The 15,904-nt window shown below is 36.1% G+C and overlaps 1 protein-coding gene across 1 annotated transcript in view; it reads left to right on the top strand.

Moving 5' to 3' along the window:
- LOC107555825 (rho guanine nucleotide exchange factor 10-like protein) overlaps positions 1-15,904 on the top strand; it is a 117,839-nt gene that overhangs the window by 28,097 nt on the left and 73,838 nt on the right. The window contains exons 11-14 of the mRNA XM_016238735.1: positions 3,269-3,448; positions 5,061-5,177; positions 6,236-6,328; positions 10,388-10,558. Coding sequence (XP_016094221.1) covers positions 3,269-3,448; positions 5,061-5,177; positions 6,236-6,328; positions 10,388-10,558 — 561 coding nt within the window. The remainder of the gene's footprint in view (positions 1-3,268; positions 3,449-5,060; positions 5,178-6,235; positions 6,329-10,387; positions 10,559-15,904) is intronic.

The following is a 15,904-nucleotide window of genomic DNA, read 5'->3' as shown; positions in this document are numbered from 1 at the left end:
TAATGTTTTTAATTCTTATTTGAAAGAAGTCTAATGCTCACCAGTGCTGCATTTATTTGATGAAAAATACAGTAAAAACAGTAATATTGTGAAATATTCCAATTTAAAAGAACTGTTCTATTTTTTTATTGTTCTATTAAGAATTTGAGCAGCAGATTAACATATTAGAATGATTTCTGGAGGATCATGTGACACTAGCCCGGTTTCCATCCAAAGTTGTGAATTTAACTTGTGTGCAAAATTGGAATATCGCATAAAACGTGCGAATAATCAACGTTTCCATCCAACGAGTCAAAGAGAACAAAATCATCACTTCCTGATAAAATAACACTAAATATCACTAAGAAAAGTAGGAGAAGTCACTGAATATAATAATTTTCATATATAATAAATGTATTTGTAACTTCAGTGAGCAGACGAAACACAATAAATGTGGTCATCGCTTTACGAGGTGGATGCATGCTGTTTGGGAACACAGTCATGCAAGACAGTTTGGAGGCAGTTATACAGAAATACTTTGAGGACAGACTCTGCTCAGGCATTTAAGAATGACCATAACAACATTTAAGATGCTGTGCAACGAAATCGATAATTCATTAGTGCTGGAGACTACAGGGTAGGAAAGAAAGCAGCCATGAAAAATCTATTGTATCCACAGTCTAACCAGCAAAGTCCCTTTGCTTTTAAAGATTAGCTCTTGTAGTTTATCTATGAACATTACTAGCTTGTTTTGCAATTTGAGGAAATCAAGCTTAAACAAGCATTTAGCTGAGCACAATTTGGCAATGTTGCAAAGCAGTCAAAGACAATATCAGAGGGAGAATTAACATTAAGAAAGGAATATTTCACCCAAATGTTGTTATTCTTTAGCCACCTACAAAATGCTTTAGTTATTGTTAGCCATTTTTGATCATAACAACCGTTAACATTTTTATTGTAGCAAAAAAGAGTGGTCCAAATATTATTTTTATATTCAGTGAAAGAAAGAAAGAAAGAAAGAAAGTCATATGAGGTTAACTTTTTATTTCAGTTTAGCATTTTTAGGTGTTGTGTGTTTCGGAGAATAAAAAGAGATATTTTAGGAGTATTCTTTTGACAAATGTTTAAATTAGAAACTTTACACTAGTTTGGAATAATAATGTTTTTAATTCTTATTTGAAAGAAGTCTAATGCTCACCAGTGCTGCATTTATTTGATGAAAAATACAGTAAAAACAGTAATATTGTGAAATATTCCAATTTAAAAGAACTGTTCTATTTTTTTATTGTTCTATTAAGAATTTGAGCAGCAGATTAACATATTAGAATGATTTCTGGAGGATCATGTGACACTAGCCCGGTTTCCATCCAAAGTTGTGAATTTAACTTGTGTGCAAAATTGGAATATCGCATAAAACGTGCGAATAATCAACGTTTCCATCCAACGAGTCAAAGAGAACAAAATCATCACTTCCTGATAAAATAACACTAAATATCACTAAGAAAAGTAGGAGAAGTCACTGAATATAATAATTTTCATATATAATAAATGTATTTGTAACTTCAGTGAGCAGACGAAACACAATAAATGTGGTCATCGCTTTACGAGGTGGATGCATGCTGTTTGGGAACACAGTCATGCAAGACAGTTTGGAGGCAGTTATACAGAAATACTTTGAGGACAGACTCTGCTCAGGCATTTAAGAATGACCATAACAACATTTAAGATGCTGTGCAACGAAATCTGTCTGCTGGTTAGTCAGGTTATGCCATCCCATAGTGCAAAGTCACATGACTGTTTTGATGCTCATGGAGGAATTTACTCACAAAATGCGTTTCCATCTCTCATTATTTGCATTAACCCTTTTTCACACAAGTCCCTTAAAAAAATCCCTTAGTTCACAAAAAGGTTTTTACGCTCGCTTGAGAGATTAAAAACCTTTTTGCAAATGAAGGGATTTTGTTTTCTTCGAAATTGGGCATTTCCTTCACTCGTTTCTGATGCGATACTCCAAAATGCACTTAAAAACAGGGTGATGGAAACATAGCTACTGATAACTGGAATAATGGATGCTGACAATTTGCCATCACAGGAATATATTTCATTTTAAAATATATTACAATAGAAAACATTTATTTCAAATTGTAATAATATTTCACATTATTATTAGTGTTTTTACTGTATTTTTGATAAAATAAATGTAGCTTTGGTGAGCATAAGAAATTTCTTTCAAAAACATTAAAAAATCTTCATGATTACAAGCTTTTGACCAGTAATGAATAAATTCAAACAGACTGAATAAATTTGACAACCCAGCTTGAAACAAAGCAGAATTCATACAATATAACAAAGACTAACTGAATAATCAGGAAACGCTGAAAGAGCCTCTAAAAAAAGAAGGTGATATGTATATGTGTCAGGATATGTATCTCCTTTTGTTCAAACACATGCATTATTTCAAAGATGTATTCATATATGTAAATTGCACACTTTGAATCGTGCATTCAAATGAATGAAATGTATAATGTATAGTGAGACTTGATTTTTTTTTCACCTCGCTGTTAAGATTAATTCAGCACATTTTTAATCTGACTCCCTTGTCAAGGGGAGGCAAGTCAGAGCTGTAAATGAATTATTTCTCATGTATAAATATAAAAATATTTCAGTAATAGCATGCATAAAAAATATCTCCATTTGCCATGGTCCTTTAGGAATACCAGCGACCGCTGATGGAGACTGAGCCTCGAATCCTCAGTGTCAGGAAAATCCGGCTAATAAATGTAGCTTTGGTGAGCATAAGAAATTTCTTTCAAAAACATAAAAAAATCTTCATGATTACAAGCTTTTGACCAGTAATGAATAAATTCAAACAGACTGAATAAATTTGACAACCCAGCTTGAAACAAAGCAGAATTCATACAATATAACAAAGACTAACTGAATAATCAGGAAACGCTGAAAGAGCCTCTAAAAAAAGAAGGTGATATGTATGGATGTCCGGATATGTATCTCCTTTTGTTCAAACACATGCATTATTTCAAAGATGTATTCATATATGCAAATTGCACACTGAATCGTGCATTCAAATTAATGAAATGGATAATGTATAGTGAGACTTGATTTTTTTTTCACCTCGCTGTTAAGATTAATTCAGCACATTTTTAATCTGACTCCCTTGTCAAGGTGAGGCAAGTCAGAGCTGTAAATGAATTATTTCTCATGTATAAATATAAAAATATTTCAGTAATAGCATGCATAAAAAATATCTCCATTTCCCATGGTCCTTTAGGAATACCAGCGACCGCTGATGGAGGCTGAGCCTCGAATCCTCAGTGTCAGGAAAATCCGGCCCATTTTTTTCCGTCTGCGGGAGATCATGCAATGCCACTCCATGTTCCAGATTGCCTTGGCATCTCGGGTGGCCGAATGGGACTCTTGTGAAAAGATTGGGGACCTGTTTGTAGCTTCAGTGAGTAGGAAAATTCTTGAAAATTACTTGTAAGCTGTTTCAGGTACTAACAGTGCTCTGCTCAAGTTTACTTCAAAAGCAGAGACAATTACTGTGAGTGAGGATGGCTGTCTTTTACCAAAGTAAGCATGTTGGCACCATTGGGCTGCAGGGCGTCTAATGGACTAATGAATGAGTTTCTGGAGTGACCCTCCTCAGAGGCAGCATCCATAAGCTGTTCTCATTATTCTTCTGTTTAAAGAGAGTGTTTGGCCTGTCTGACCTGCTTTTATTCCATAGCACTATTGGTCTTTATAAAGTCCCTGGAGCACAAAGAAGTACCATAGAGAGAAAACTTAGAGCTGAAGTTGCACTGCTGTATATAAAAAAGCAGAAAATAGACCCACAAACCACATAACACACATCATATTGCACCGGTTTAAACAATCTTTCTGTTACTGAGTGCATATGTACACACAGTGGGGCAAATTTGCTATGGTTGAACTGCAGACGAAGGCAACATAAATTATTTGCATGCGTTGTCTCTGTTGTTTTAGCACCAGATTGATCATAAAAATCAGACAATGTCACAAACATACCTAAATTGGCTTTTTAAAATAGTGAAGTTGTGCTCATTTACTCTCTGCATATGGATATATGCTTGGTTATGGCGTATAGTATAGTCTTGTTTACTATTGGATCATCAGTTGATTATTATTTTGACATGATCAAAATGTACACAATGTATCTCTTATTTATAGAATAGTTGGATATATAAGTAAATGCATACAGTAAACTCGTGTAAAGAGATGCTTGATTTTTTTTTGTCATTTGTCGAATTGTAAACTACTGTATATTATCACCCAGCTGTAATCTAGTGACTATAAGGCATGCAAATATTACATTCTTCTTTGAAACCATGTGTATTTTGAAAAGTGCTATACAAATGAGAATGAGATTGTATGATTTCGTACAAATTAGCCACTAATTCGCAAAAATGTAAAATAGTAATGCATTGCGAATTATTAGCAGTTGATAGCACAATCCTAATAGTTTTTGCACTGAAATACTGAACGCCGCAAAGTGCTGCAACTGTTTTGTAAATTTGCCCTGTATGTGTGTTTGTTGATGATAACATCTTTTCATGTGTGTATCATTTCCTGCCATACTTGGCGGTCCCAAAGGGGAGTCACAGTTTGACAGGGGTTAACGTCTATTTGTGGCTCGTTAATGTTCTCTCCAGGTCCTGCGAGCAATGCTGCTGTCAGCAGGTCTGTTCAGCTTCAATCAAAGCAGAGCGAATGGATGGCTGCCGTTTTGCCTACTCTAAAACACCCAGCAGTAATGGACTGTCAAAGATGTTTAGGTCCTTGGGATGGCAAACAGTGGTGCTGCGCTGCATAAATACCACACTAAAATTACTGTTTACTTCCATCTCTTTGCCCTGTAATCACCTTTAGAGTGGTCTGCCCACCACAACAGCAAAATTCAAGAGCAGTCTCAGCTATGAAGGAGAAACTGTACATGTTAACAGATGCATTAAACAAAGCAGAAAATGAACATCAAACCAAATTAAATGAGATTTCTCTAAGCATTTGTTTGTCTTAACATCATCTCTCTGTATTCCTCTTAGTTCTCAAAATCCATGGTGCTGGACGTATATAGTGATTACGTCAATAACTTCACCAATGCCATGGCCCTAATTAAGAAAGCCTGCATGTCTAAACCAACATTTCTGGAGTTTCTCAAGGTAAGAGCTGATATTTGCTGTCAATAGCCTCTTGAAGAAACAAGTTTCACCCTAAATCACCTCTTTCTACTGCTGTGCTGTTGTTTGAATGCAAAAAATTCCTATTAAGGAGTATGCTTTTTTTGTTTAAAAAATAAATAAAAATAAGTAAATAATTGACTCTGTCTCTCATATATATTTTCTGAAACATAACAGAAGATATATATATAAAAAAAAGAAATTGTCCATACAAAAATCAGTGGAGTTCAATGTTGTTTGGGTCACACTGACTTTAAAATGACCTTCTTTTTTTATTTTAGAAAATGTATATTTAATATAAGTGTATTCTATAAACAAGTGTAATAAGTTAAAAGCAAGTAAATAAAAAATAAAAATACATTCTCCAAAAAATCCCAATATCTAATGCAGTGCTAGTTCTCAAATAATTTTACATTCTTTCAAGGATTTTTCAATATTTTAACTGAAAAATTAGTCAGAAAGACTAATTAAAAACAAAAGAAGTCATTGGACATTCATTTTAATAGCTTTGAGGTTAGTCTGAGTGTGAGAAGATCTTTCACTTGGAGCATTTCAGGCAAGCCCTTGATATCCTGATTGCTGAATGGATTATAAGTGTTGCTTTTTTTTTTTATTCAAAATATTTTTCCTTGTAAATGTGATACTGTGGTTATCATTTTTTTTAAGTTGCATAAAGCGCAAAATAAGTGTGTAGTGTTATCATGGCAACAAATTTTCACGGTGACTTCACGATCTTTAATATCTGTAAAAGCGACTGAACTTCCCAAATGCATAGTTGACCATAGTCTAATATCCTTGCTTTGAAACCTGCTGGAGGGCTCTTAAGTACACCTACTATCTGACAGTGCGCAGTCTAATGATTGCCAAAGTCTGCTGGCAGGCATGAAATAATCAATAGTGTAATGCTAACCTCCACCCACCTCTCAGACTTCCTTGAGTGTCAAGATTCTTCTGCTCTGTATGTGGGAATGACTCTGTCTACCCTTTTATTTTCCTTTGCCTTTCTCTCAATATGTGGTTGCATCTCTTTACATTCACAGAAGAAGCAGGCATCCAGCGTTGACCGCATTACTCTCTATGGTCTGATGGTGAAGCCAATTCAGCGTTTTCCTCAATTCATACTCCTCCTGCAGGTCAGAATTTATCCATAAACTGTTAACACAGTGCCATCGTTTAGAGTGATGAAGGGGTCACACTCCTTTAAACTACTAGAAATTAGTTGCCAAGCAAGTTTATTAGAAACTGAATGACTGGCTAAGACCATGCCAGGTCTTCTCGCAGCCTATTGGCTCACAAGTTTGCTCTTCCCTTGGCTCATGGCCATGATACAGAATTGGGTGTATATCAAGACTCCAAGATCAGATTTTTATACAGAGAACTTGAATAAACCAAAAAAAAAAAAAAACACGCACATTGCTTGAATAAATGAGGCAGTTCACCCCGAGACTTACTTTCTTCTGTGAAACCCAAAAGAAAAAAATGGTAAAGAATATGCTTGTCAGTATTTCCATATAGTGCACTGGGACCAAAATTAAAATTTGTTCACAGTGTGTGTGTTTGTTCACTACTCACTGCTGTGTGTGCGCACTTGGATGGGATAAATGCAGAGCACACAGCACGTCACTTTCACTTTTTTCACTTTCATAAAAACAAAATAATTATTTTTATATTTATGAAAATAATGTGACCCAGGGTTCATGTGACCCTGAACCACAAAACCAGTCTTAAGTCGCTGGGGTATATTTATAGCAATTGCCAAAAAAACATTGTATGTGTCAAAATTATCGATTTTTCTTTTATGCCAAAAATCATTAAGATATTAAAGGTGATATATCATGAAAATGTGACTTTTCCAGGTTTTAAGTTCTATAATCAGGTCCCCAGTGCATCTACCAACCAAGGAAACATGAAAAAGATTAACCCAGTAACTTTGTTTTTGGAAGCCTTTTTCTGCAAGCGTCTGAGAAAATGAGCGCGTCTGATTTCGCTCCCTTGGTGACGTGGCAAAGGGATCTCATTATAATATTACCGCCCCATAATCTGTAATTTTTCACCCACGGTGCCATCATTGTGTTTTCGCAAGCGACAGCGGTGTACCAGTTCTAATGCCATGGCGAAAGTTTGAGCAAATCATGCTAACTGTTCTGTCTTTGGCTGCACAGACGAGCACAGAACATTATTTACAGTCCCAGCCTCAGAGGAGACAAGAGAGCAGTGGATTTATTGATTTATTTAATGTATATTGCTGCTGCCACACAGATCTAAAATATACATGCGATTTATTTCCCAGCCGTTTACCTTCACAGACATAACCGACTGTTTTTTGTAACTCATGTGTGTTTTTAACGTAAACTTGTGTGTGAATGAGAACTTAGTTTAGCACTCACATGCTGTGACAGCCGTTTTCTGTACGAGTGCATTCAGAAAACTGTATATCAGAAGTTTAAACTCATATGGTTTAAAACGCATGATTTCAGCACGGTAAACATGATAATCAGAACCAATACAGACGTTTTTAGCAGGCATGAGCTGTAATGGCAGCTCTATTCTGGAAAAGGGGGCGGGGAGCAGCAGCTCATTTGCATTTAAAGAGACAGGCACGAAAAACAGCATGTTTCTGCTTCCACTCTAAATAGGCATTTTCAAAATGATATAATAAATGATCTGTGGAGTATTTTGAGCTGAAACTTCACAGACACATTCTGGGGACACCAGAGACTTATATTACATATTGTAAAAAGGGGCATAATGTGTCTCCTTTAAGTAAAGATCATGTTCCATGAAGATATTTTGTAAATTTCCTACTGTAAATATATAAAAACTTAATTTTTAATTAGTAATATGCATTGCTAAGAAATTCATTTGGACAACTTTAAAGGCGATTTTCTCAGTATTTAGATTTTTTTGCACCGTCAGATTCCAGATTTTAAAATCGCATCTCGGCCAAATATTTTCCTATCCTAACAAACCATTCATCAATGGAAAGCTTATTTATTCAGATTTCAGATGATGTATAAATCTCAATTTAAAAAAATTGACCCTTATGACTGGTTTTGTTTTCCAGGGTCACATATTATTTATATTTATTCAGTCTGAGTCCCCATTCGCTTTCATTGTATAAAAATGAATGGTTAGTACATTATTCTAGATGTCTCCTTTTGTGGCCAGAAGTCAAATGGGTTTGGAACTATATAAATTACATTGTCATCTTTGGGTGAACTGTTTCTTTAAATAAATAAACATTTCAAATATCCATTCTGTTAGACAAACAAGTCACATGCCAGAATGACAGAGCATTATCAAAATCTACTTCAGAAATATCACATTGACATCTTTAGCCATTGGGTCTCAGATGACAGTGAAATGTCATGATTTCACCAAATTTACATTGCCAAGCTGTTATGTACCATCAGTTTGTGCTCCCTTGGGTCCTTCCTTCACTTTTGTTCATTTTTATGGACGAGGAACAAGCAAAGAATTCACCACTGTACTTTCCTATGCGGTAAGAGTGCCGTGGCACTTCATTTCATACCTCAGTAGGCATGGATTACCCATGAATTTTGATAAGTTATTATTTTTTTCAATGCTCTGACTTGAGAGTAGCCTGTGTTTAATCACACATTAAACAGAACAAGAACTGATCACAGGCTTTACCTTTATTTAGACCTTTATCTGCTTCCTCCTTTTTAGTGGCCTAAATCAACCACGAACTGACACCTCTTACTAAAAACATACAAAGAGATGTTAGGCAGAATAAAGGGGCGTCCAATCCTGCTCCTGGACGGCCACTGTCCTGTAGAGATTTGCACTGACCCCAATTAAACACACCTGAACCAGCTAATCATGGTCTTACTAGGCATACTAGAAACATCCAGGCAGGTGTGTTGAGTCAAGTTAGAGCTAAACTCTGCAGGACAGTGAACACTCCACAACCGAGTTTGGATACCTCTGGTCTAAGTTGTTCTTTTCCAAGAACTGGATGCGTCGCATTTAATTCAAGTGGCGGTCTAAAACAGTTTATTTATTAACCAAACGGGCAAAAAGTTTACTTCAATAATGAACAAAGTGGCATAGATGAGTTTGAAGTTTGGTAAGAGCAAACGGAAAGAGAAAGCGCAATCTAAATTATAGCTCTCAAAGGCTGCATTTACACTGCAGATCTGGATGCCCAAATTGGATTTTTTGAATATAAGATTTTTTTGACGTCCCGCTTACACCTTGTGACCCGTATCCGATATCTGCATTTACACTACACAGGATTAACTTGACGTGGCTCAATGCATAGACAGTGATATTAAAAGACCAAACTCTGCACACACAATTAATAAAGCATACTTTGTATAGAAAAGCAGATGAGTCCAGAATATGAACACAGAGAGTTTAACTTATTGACAGAACTCATAGAAACAGTTTTAATGTGATAGGCTAGTTTCATCCTTACATCAAAATAATTCATTAGTACAGATTCTTCTGTATATGTATATAATCAGTGACGATGATTATATACACTGATCCGCTGTACACATCTGCGAGTACTAATGGTCTAACGGTCTAATGGTCTAGCAGCAGAACTTGTGCCAAGTTAGCGGGTCTGGGATCAAGAGCAGGGACATGTTTGTGTGCATTTTTTGTGATTTCACCCAAATTAATAGAGAAGCCTACACAACAGGTTTTCATTACATTGAAGCGCTCGTCTGTGCACGAGCCACCATTAACGGGAATATCTGATCTGCCTGCTTACACGGCAGGGGCAAATGCACGTATCCGATTCATATCAGATTTATTTCCACAAATGAATGAGGCCTGAAACCGATCTGAGAATATCGGAATCTATGTGAGAATATCGAAATCCACGTTCGTAGGATATATCCAATTTGTGCCACATGGGAGGAAAAAAAATCGGAATTGGGTCACTTGAACCATGCAGTGTAAATGCGGCCTAAATGAAGCATACTGACTTTAAAAACTATCGGCAATCAACAATCGGTGCTGATTAATTGACAAAACCAATAATTTGATTGAACTCTAGTTATAGTACGTCACAATGGCTAATGTGTTGTCTGTGCGGTAGAGGTGCAGGCATTACATTCTTCCATTAGCTTCCTTAAAATTAGTTTCTTTTACTCTTTCACTTGGTGTCTTTCTTTTATCCTCACTCTCTTATTGCTGTTTGACTCATTCTCTGTCTTTAGGACATGCTGAAGAACACTCCCACTGGCCATGTGGACAGGCTGCCCTTGCAATTGGCTCTGACTGAATTGGAGACCCTTGCTGAGAAACTCAATGAGCAGAAAAGGGTGGCTGATCAGGTCACTGAGACGCAGCAGCTGGCTCGCTGTGTCAGTGACCGCTCTCTCAGCAAGGTGGGAAAAACACACACATGCGCACAGTTACTCAGCTGTGATAGCAGGATGCTGTTGCCTTGATGTAATCACAACAGTGTCATTCCTAATCACAAAACCATTTCATGGTATCATTCTGACTTCCCGTTTCTTAGACATTTTTGAAGTTACTTTTCACCAACTGGTCTCAAGGTTATCATGTTCACGTTCCACTTGCATTTGACAACCAGAATGTGTCACAATGTCTTTTGTCTTAATTTTGAACAATATAGATACTAGTTTATCTTTTGAAACCTAAAAAAAAAAATATTTTGTGAAATTATTTTTTTTAACTTTACATTTAAATTGTACATTACCGTTGAAAAGTTTGGGGTCAGTTCATTTTTTTTCTGAAAGAAATTTATTTTATTTATTTATTTATTTTTATTTATTTATTTAGTAATTTAGCAGACACTTTTATCCAAAGCGACTTACAAATGAGGACAACAAAAGCAATCAATTGTAGTATTTAAACTAAAAGCTAACATTTTATAAATACTACATTTTAAAAATTTCCACAAATGAATGAGGCCTGAAACCGATCTGAGAATATCGGAATCTATGTGAGAATATCGAAATCCACGTTCGTAGGATATATCCAATTTGTGCCACATGGGAGGAAAAAAAATCGGAATTGGGTCACTTGAACCATGCAGTGTAAATGCGGCCTAAATGAAGCATACTGACTTTAAAAACTATCGGCAATCAACAATCGGTGCTGATTAATTGACAAAACCAATAATTTGATTGAACTCTAGTTATAGTACGTCACAATGGCTAATGTGTTGTCTGTGCGGTAGAGGTGCAGGCATTACATTCTTCCATTAGCTTCCTTAAAATTAGTTTCTTTTACTCTTTCACTTGGTGTCTTTCTTTTATCCTCACTCTCTTATTGCTGTTTGACTCATTCTCTGTCTTTAGGACATGCTGAAGAACACTCCCACTGGCCATGTGGACAGGCTGCCCTTGCAATTGGCTCTGACTGAATTGGAGACCCTTGCTGAGAAACTCAATGAGCAGAAAAGGGTGGCTGATCAGGTCACTGAGACGCAGCAGCTGGCTCGCTGTGTCAGTGACCGCTCTCTCAGCAAGGTGGGAAAAACACACACATGCGCACAGTTACTCAGCTGTGATAGCAGGATGCTGTTGCCTTGATGTAATCACAACAGTGTCATTCCTAATCACAAAACCATTTCATGGTATCATTCTGACTTCCCGTTTCTTAGACATTTTTGAAGTTACTTTTCACCAACTGGTCTCAAGGTTATCATGTTCACGTTCTACTTGCATTTGACAACCAGAATGTGTCACAATGTCTTTTGTCTTAATTTTGAACAATATAGATACTAGTTTATCTTTTGAAACCTAAAAAAAAAAATATTTTGTGAAATTATTTTTTTTAACTTTACATTTAAATTGTACATTACCGTTGAAAAGTTTGGGGTCAGTTCATTTTTTTTCTGAAAGAAATTTATTTTATTTATTTATTTTTATTTATTTATTTAGTAATTTAGCAGACACTTTTATCCAAAGCGACTTACAAATGAGGACAACAAAAGCAATCAATTGTAGTATTTAAACTAAAAGCTAACATTTTATAAATACTACATTTTAAAAATAAATAAATTAAATAAAAATGACAAATGCATACAACTAAATTTCAAAACTTAACATTTAAATGAAAAACAAAAAATAAAGCTAAAAACAATTAAAAATATTAAAGAACAAAAGGTATAAGAGTATAATAATTAGGGATGCACCGATACCGATACTGGTATCTGTATCGGGCCCGATACTGAGCTTCTGTACTCTACTCGTTAAAGTGCCCCGATACCAAACGCAGATACCACACAGCATGTGATCAGTGCCATATTCAGACAAAGAAGTATGCAATGAATATAATGTTAAACGTTCAGTATTAACGCCTGTATAGCTGATCTGCGCGAGCTGATAAACAAAGCACGCTGAGTGGATTGAGCGTGCGGCCGCGCAGATGTGCGAGCTTGTCGAGTGAATATATCTTTCTCACAGACATCACTGGAAAGTTTGTAGTTCGGTCGGATATGTCAAAAACAAGTAAAACAATGCAGAAGTTACTTAACGGTAGGGAGAGAGAGAGCGAGCGAGCACGCAATTCTGTTGTGTGATCTTTGATGCTCACTCACTTTGCACACGCATCATTTGGATTAAAATGATTGAGTGTTTCTGCATTATATGAGTGGCTCAGTACAATAAATCGCAGCACGTTTCAGATGAAAAAACGCGACTTCTATTTCTGAAAATATCACAGTTAGGAGATTTATAACGAGTGGTTCCCTGCATTATTACAGCAAAGCGCGTGATTACAGTACTAAGCTGTATTCTATTTATTAAATCTACTAATGCTATTAAATTAAAGATAATGTACCACAGAGCAAAAAATAAACAGTGAAAGTAACAAAAACTTGTAAAATACATTTTAATGGGCATAATTAAGTGTGACAATAACGTCAACTGCGGGACGGCAGGGGCCACCATACCAGCTGTGTCCCAAGAAGCCTCCTCGGAGGTGGCGCCAGGGCCTAGAATCCTGAAGGATTCCTTTACGGGAATACGACCAAGAGCCTACTTATTGGATCAATTACTAGTCTTGGCCTGTCACTCAGGGCTACCTCACTTTGCGGAAGGACCTGTCTCAGCAGGCCTCTAGTGGAAACACCCTGTCAGAGTAGGTATTCGAGGATACCGTGAGGAGTGGGTCCCAGGCGGAAACGGGGTTTTAGACCACTCAGAAAGAGAACGAAGCTGTGCGCGTAACTCTTACCATATAGGATTTTAGAGAAGTGGGCAAAGTAGAACGTGCGCACTTACCACTTTCGTGGAATTTTAGAAAAGTGGGCAAAGATACCGTGCCCACTTACCACCATGTGGATTTTAGAATGTCCATATGTAGATGGATACAACCGTTCTAGGGGGTTCTCGTGGCACTTCTGGAGGGCAGCCTATAGATGGAGCTCTGAGTAGTCATCAGTCTCACCTACGGCTATCACGCTGGCGTGGCTAGCCGCGAACCTGTAGCTGAGGGAGCAGACATCCATTCAGTGGGAGCTCGACCTACAGCACGTTCCATTGGTGGAACAGCTTGCAGTTATCAGCTGGGGGAGCAACACGCCCAGTTCTCAGCGAGAAGGGGATTTTTTTATATTTTTTTACTAGTGGGTGCAGGACACTATAGTTCAGTGGACTACCAGTAAAACTGATTCAGACCAAAGACCAAAAATTATTCAGACCGAGTCTGGAAAAAAAAAAAATAAGGTTTGCATGAAGCTGGGTGACAGCATGCCCAGGAGACTACAGGCTGTCATTAAGGCTAAGGGCTGCCCGACAAAGTATTCATAGCTGTGTAAATACTGTCATACTAACAGCTGTCTATTTTTTTTGGTTGATTGTAATCTATTACATACCTTTCTATCAAAGTTATTTAACATTATCAAGCTGAATTTGTTCTGACACAGTTTAACTTTGAGTTCTTGTTATATTTTATTACCATTTTCTAAACTATAGCGAATAAACTGTGATAATGTGAGAAATGTTGAAGGTGTCTGAACAAATTTTTGTTTGACTGCATCTATTTGATAAATGAAGTTAACCAACTAACATTATACATACTCTTTTGGTTTCTGTACCCAACATTTAAAAAATGTACAAATGCAATAAAATATTGGTATCGGTACTCGGTATCGGCAAGTACCAAAAATAAAAGTATCGGTATCGGGCGAGTACTGAAGAAAGTGGTATCGGTGCATCCCTAATAATAATGATTCTAACAACACTAAGTCAAACACGAAAAAAAAAACTACATATATGTGTATGTACAACCATACACACACACACACACACACACACACATATATATATATATATATATATACATACACATTTATAAATTAAATATATATATATTATTTCATTTCCATTTCGTTTGTTGAAGTATTAAAATAACTCAAATTAAATAAAACTAAAACTTAATAAAAGACCTATACAGACATAATAAATTCAGACATAATTTAACTAAAATTTAAATAAATAACAAATACAAATAATACAAATCAAACGACAGTAGTTTATCAGTAATCCTAAAAAATAACACTGCCAAACACACATGCTAAAAAACAACAACTTACTTACACTCTTAAAAATAAAGGTGCTTCACGATGCCATAGAAGAACCTTTTTGTCTAAATGGTTCCATAAAGAACCTTTAACATCTGAAGAACCTTTCTGTTTCACAAAAGGTTCTTTGTGGCGAAAGAAGGTTCTTCAGATTACAAAAAGGTAAGAAAGAGATGGTTCTTTAAAGAACCTTTGACTGAATGGTTCTTTGTGGAACCAAAAAATGGTTCTTCTATGGCATCGCTTGAAGAACCTTTTGAAGCACCTTTATTTTTAAGAGTGTACACATAGTAAGAAATGGTTATAAAAAACTGAAACAGAAGCGAAACAAGTAATAGGAAAGAGGAGAAATAAAAAGCGATACTTATTATTTAAATTAATTAAATTAATTAATACTTTCATTCAGCAAGGATGCATTAAATTGATCAAACGTGACAATAAAAGCAAAAAAAATGCTGTTCTTTCTATTCATCAAAGGATTCTGAAAAAAGTATCATGGTTTCCACAAAAATATGAAGCAGCACTGTTTTCATATTTATTTTTACAAATATTAACTCCAAACTTTAGAACAGTAATGTATATGTGCAAAGCTATGTGTGTGAAACGAAATCTGTATTAGACAAATTTCGTGAATCATAAAAGATTTATTTAATTGTAGTGCAAAATTTGCCATGTTCACTAATGGCCAATTAGCTGCATTACGACAATTAAAGGAGTAGTTCACTTTCCGAATGAAAATTGTCATAATTTACTCACCTCTACTTGTTCCAAACCTGTATGAAGTTTCTTTCTTCTGTTGAACACAAAAGAAGATATTTTGAAAAATGTTAGTACCCGAACATTTGATGGGCACCATTGACTTCCATAGTAGGAAAAAAATACTATGGACGTCAATGGTGCCCATCAACTGTTCGGATACTAGCGTTTTTCAAAGAAGGTCCACAAATTCCTATTTTAGTCCAGCCACGACAGCCTGCTGGGATTTTCTGTCCACCTGAATGTCAGAACGTGACATGATTAATGATGCAGAACAACCAGGCATTTTTTTTCAACTGTACTTTAAGCCCTAATTGTACAGTTTGGCATAATAAACCATTGATGTTGCACAGTCTGCCTTGACTTTTAAACTCAGTCTCACCGGGGGCACAAATCGTAAAGGCAGTTGTACACCTGGCTT

This window comes from Sinocyclocheilus grahami, unplaced genomic scaffold (assembly GCF_001515645.1).
Source record: "Sinocyclocheilus grahami isolate Dianchi unplaced genomic scaffold, SAMN03320097.WGS_v1.1 scaffold20.1, whole genome shotgun sequence".
NCBI classification, from domain to species: Eukaryota; Metazoa; Chordata; class Actinopteri; order Cypriniformes; family Cyprinidae; genus Sinocyclocheilus; species Sinocyclocheilus grahami.
Note: the sequence above shows the minus strand (reverse complement) of the source record. Positions and strands in the feature narration are given on the sequence as shown.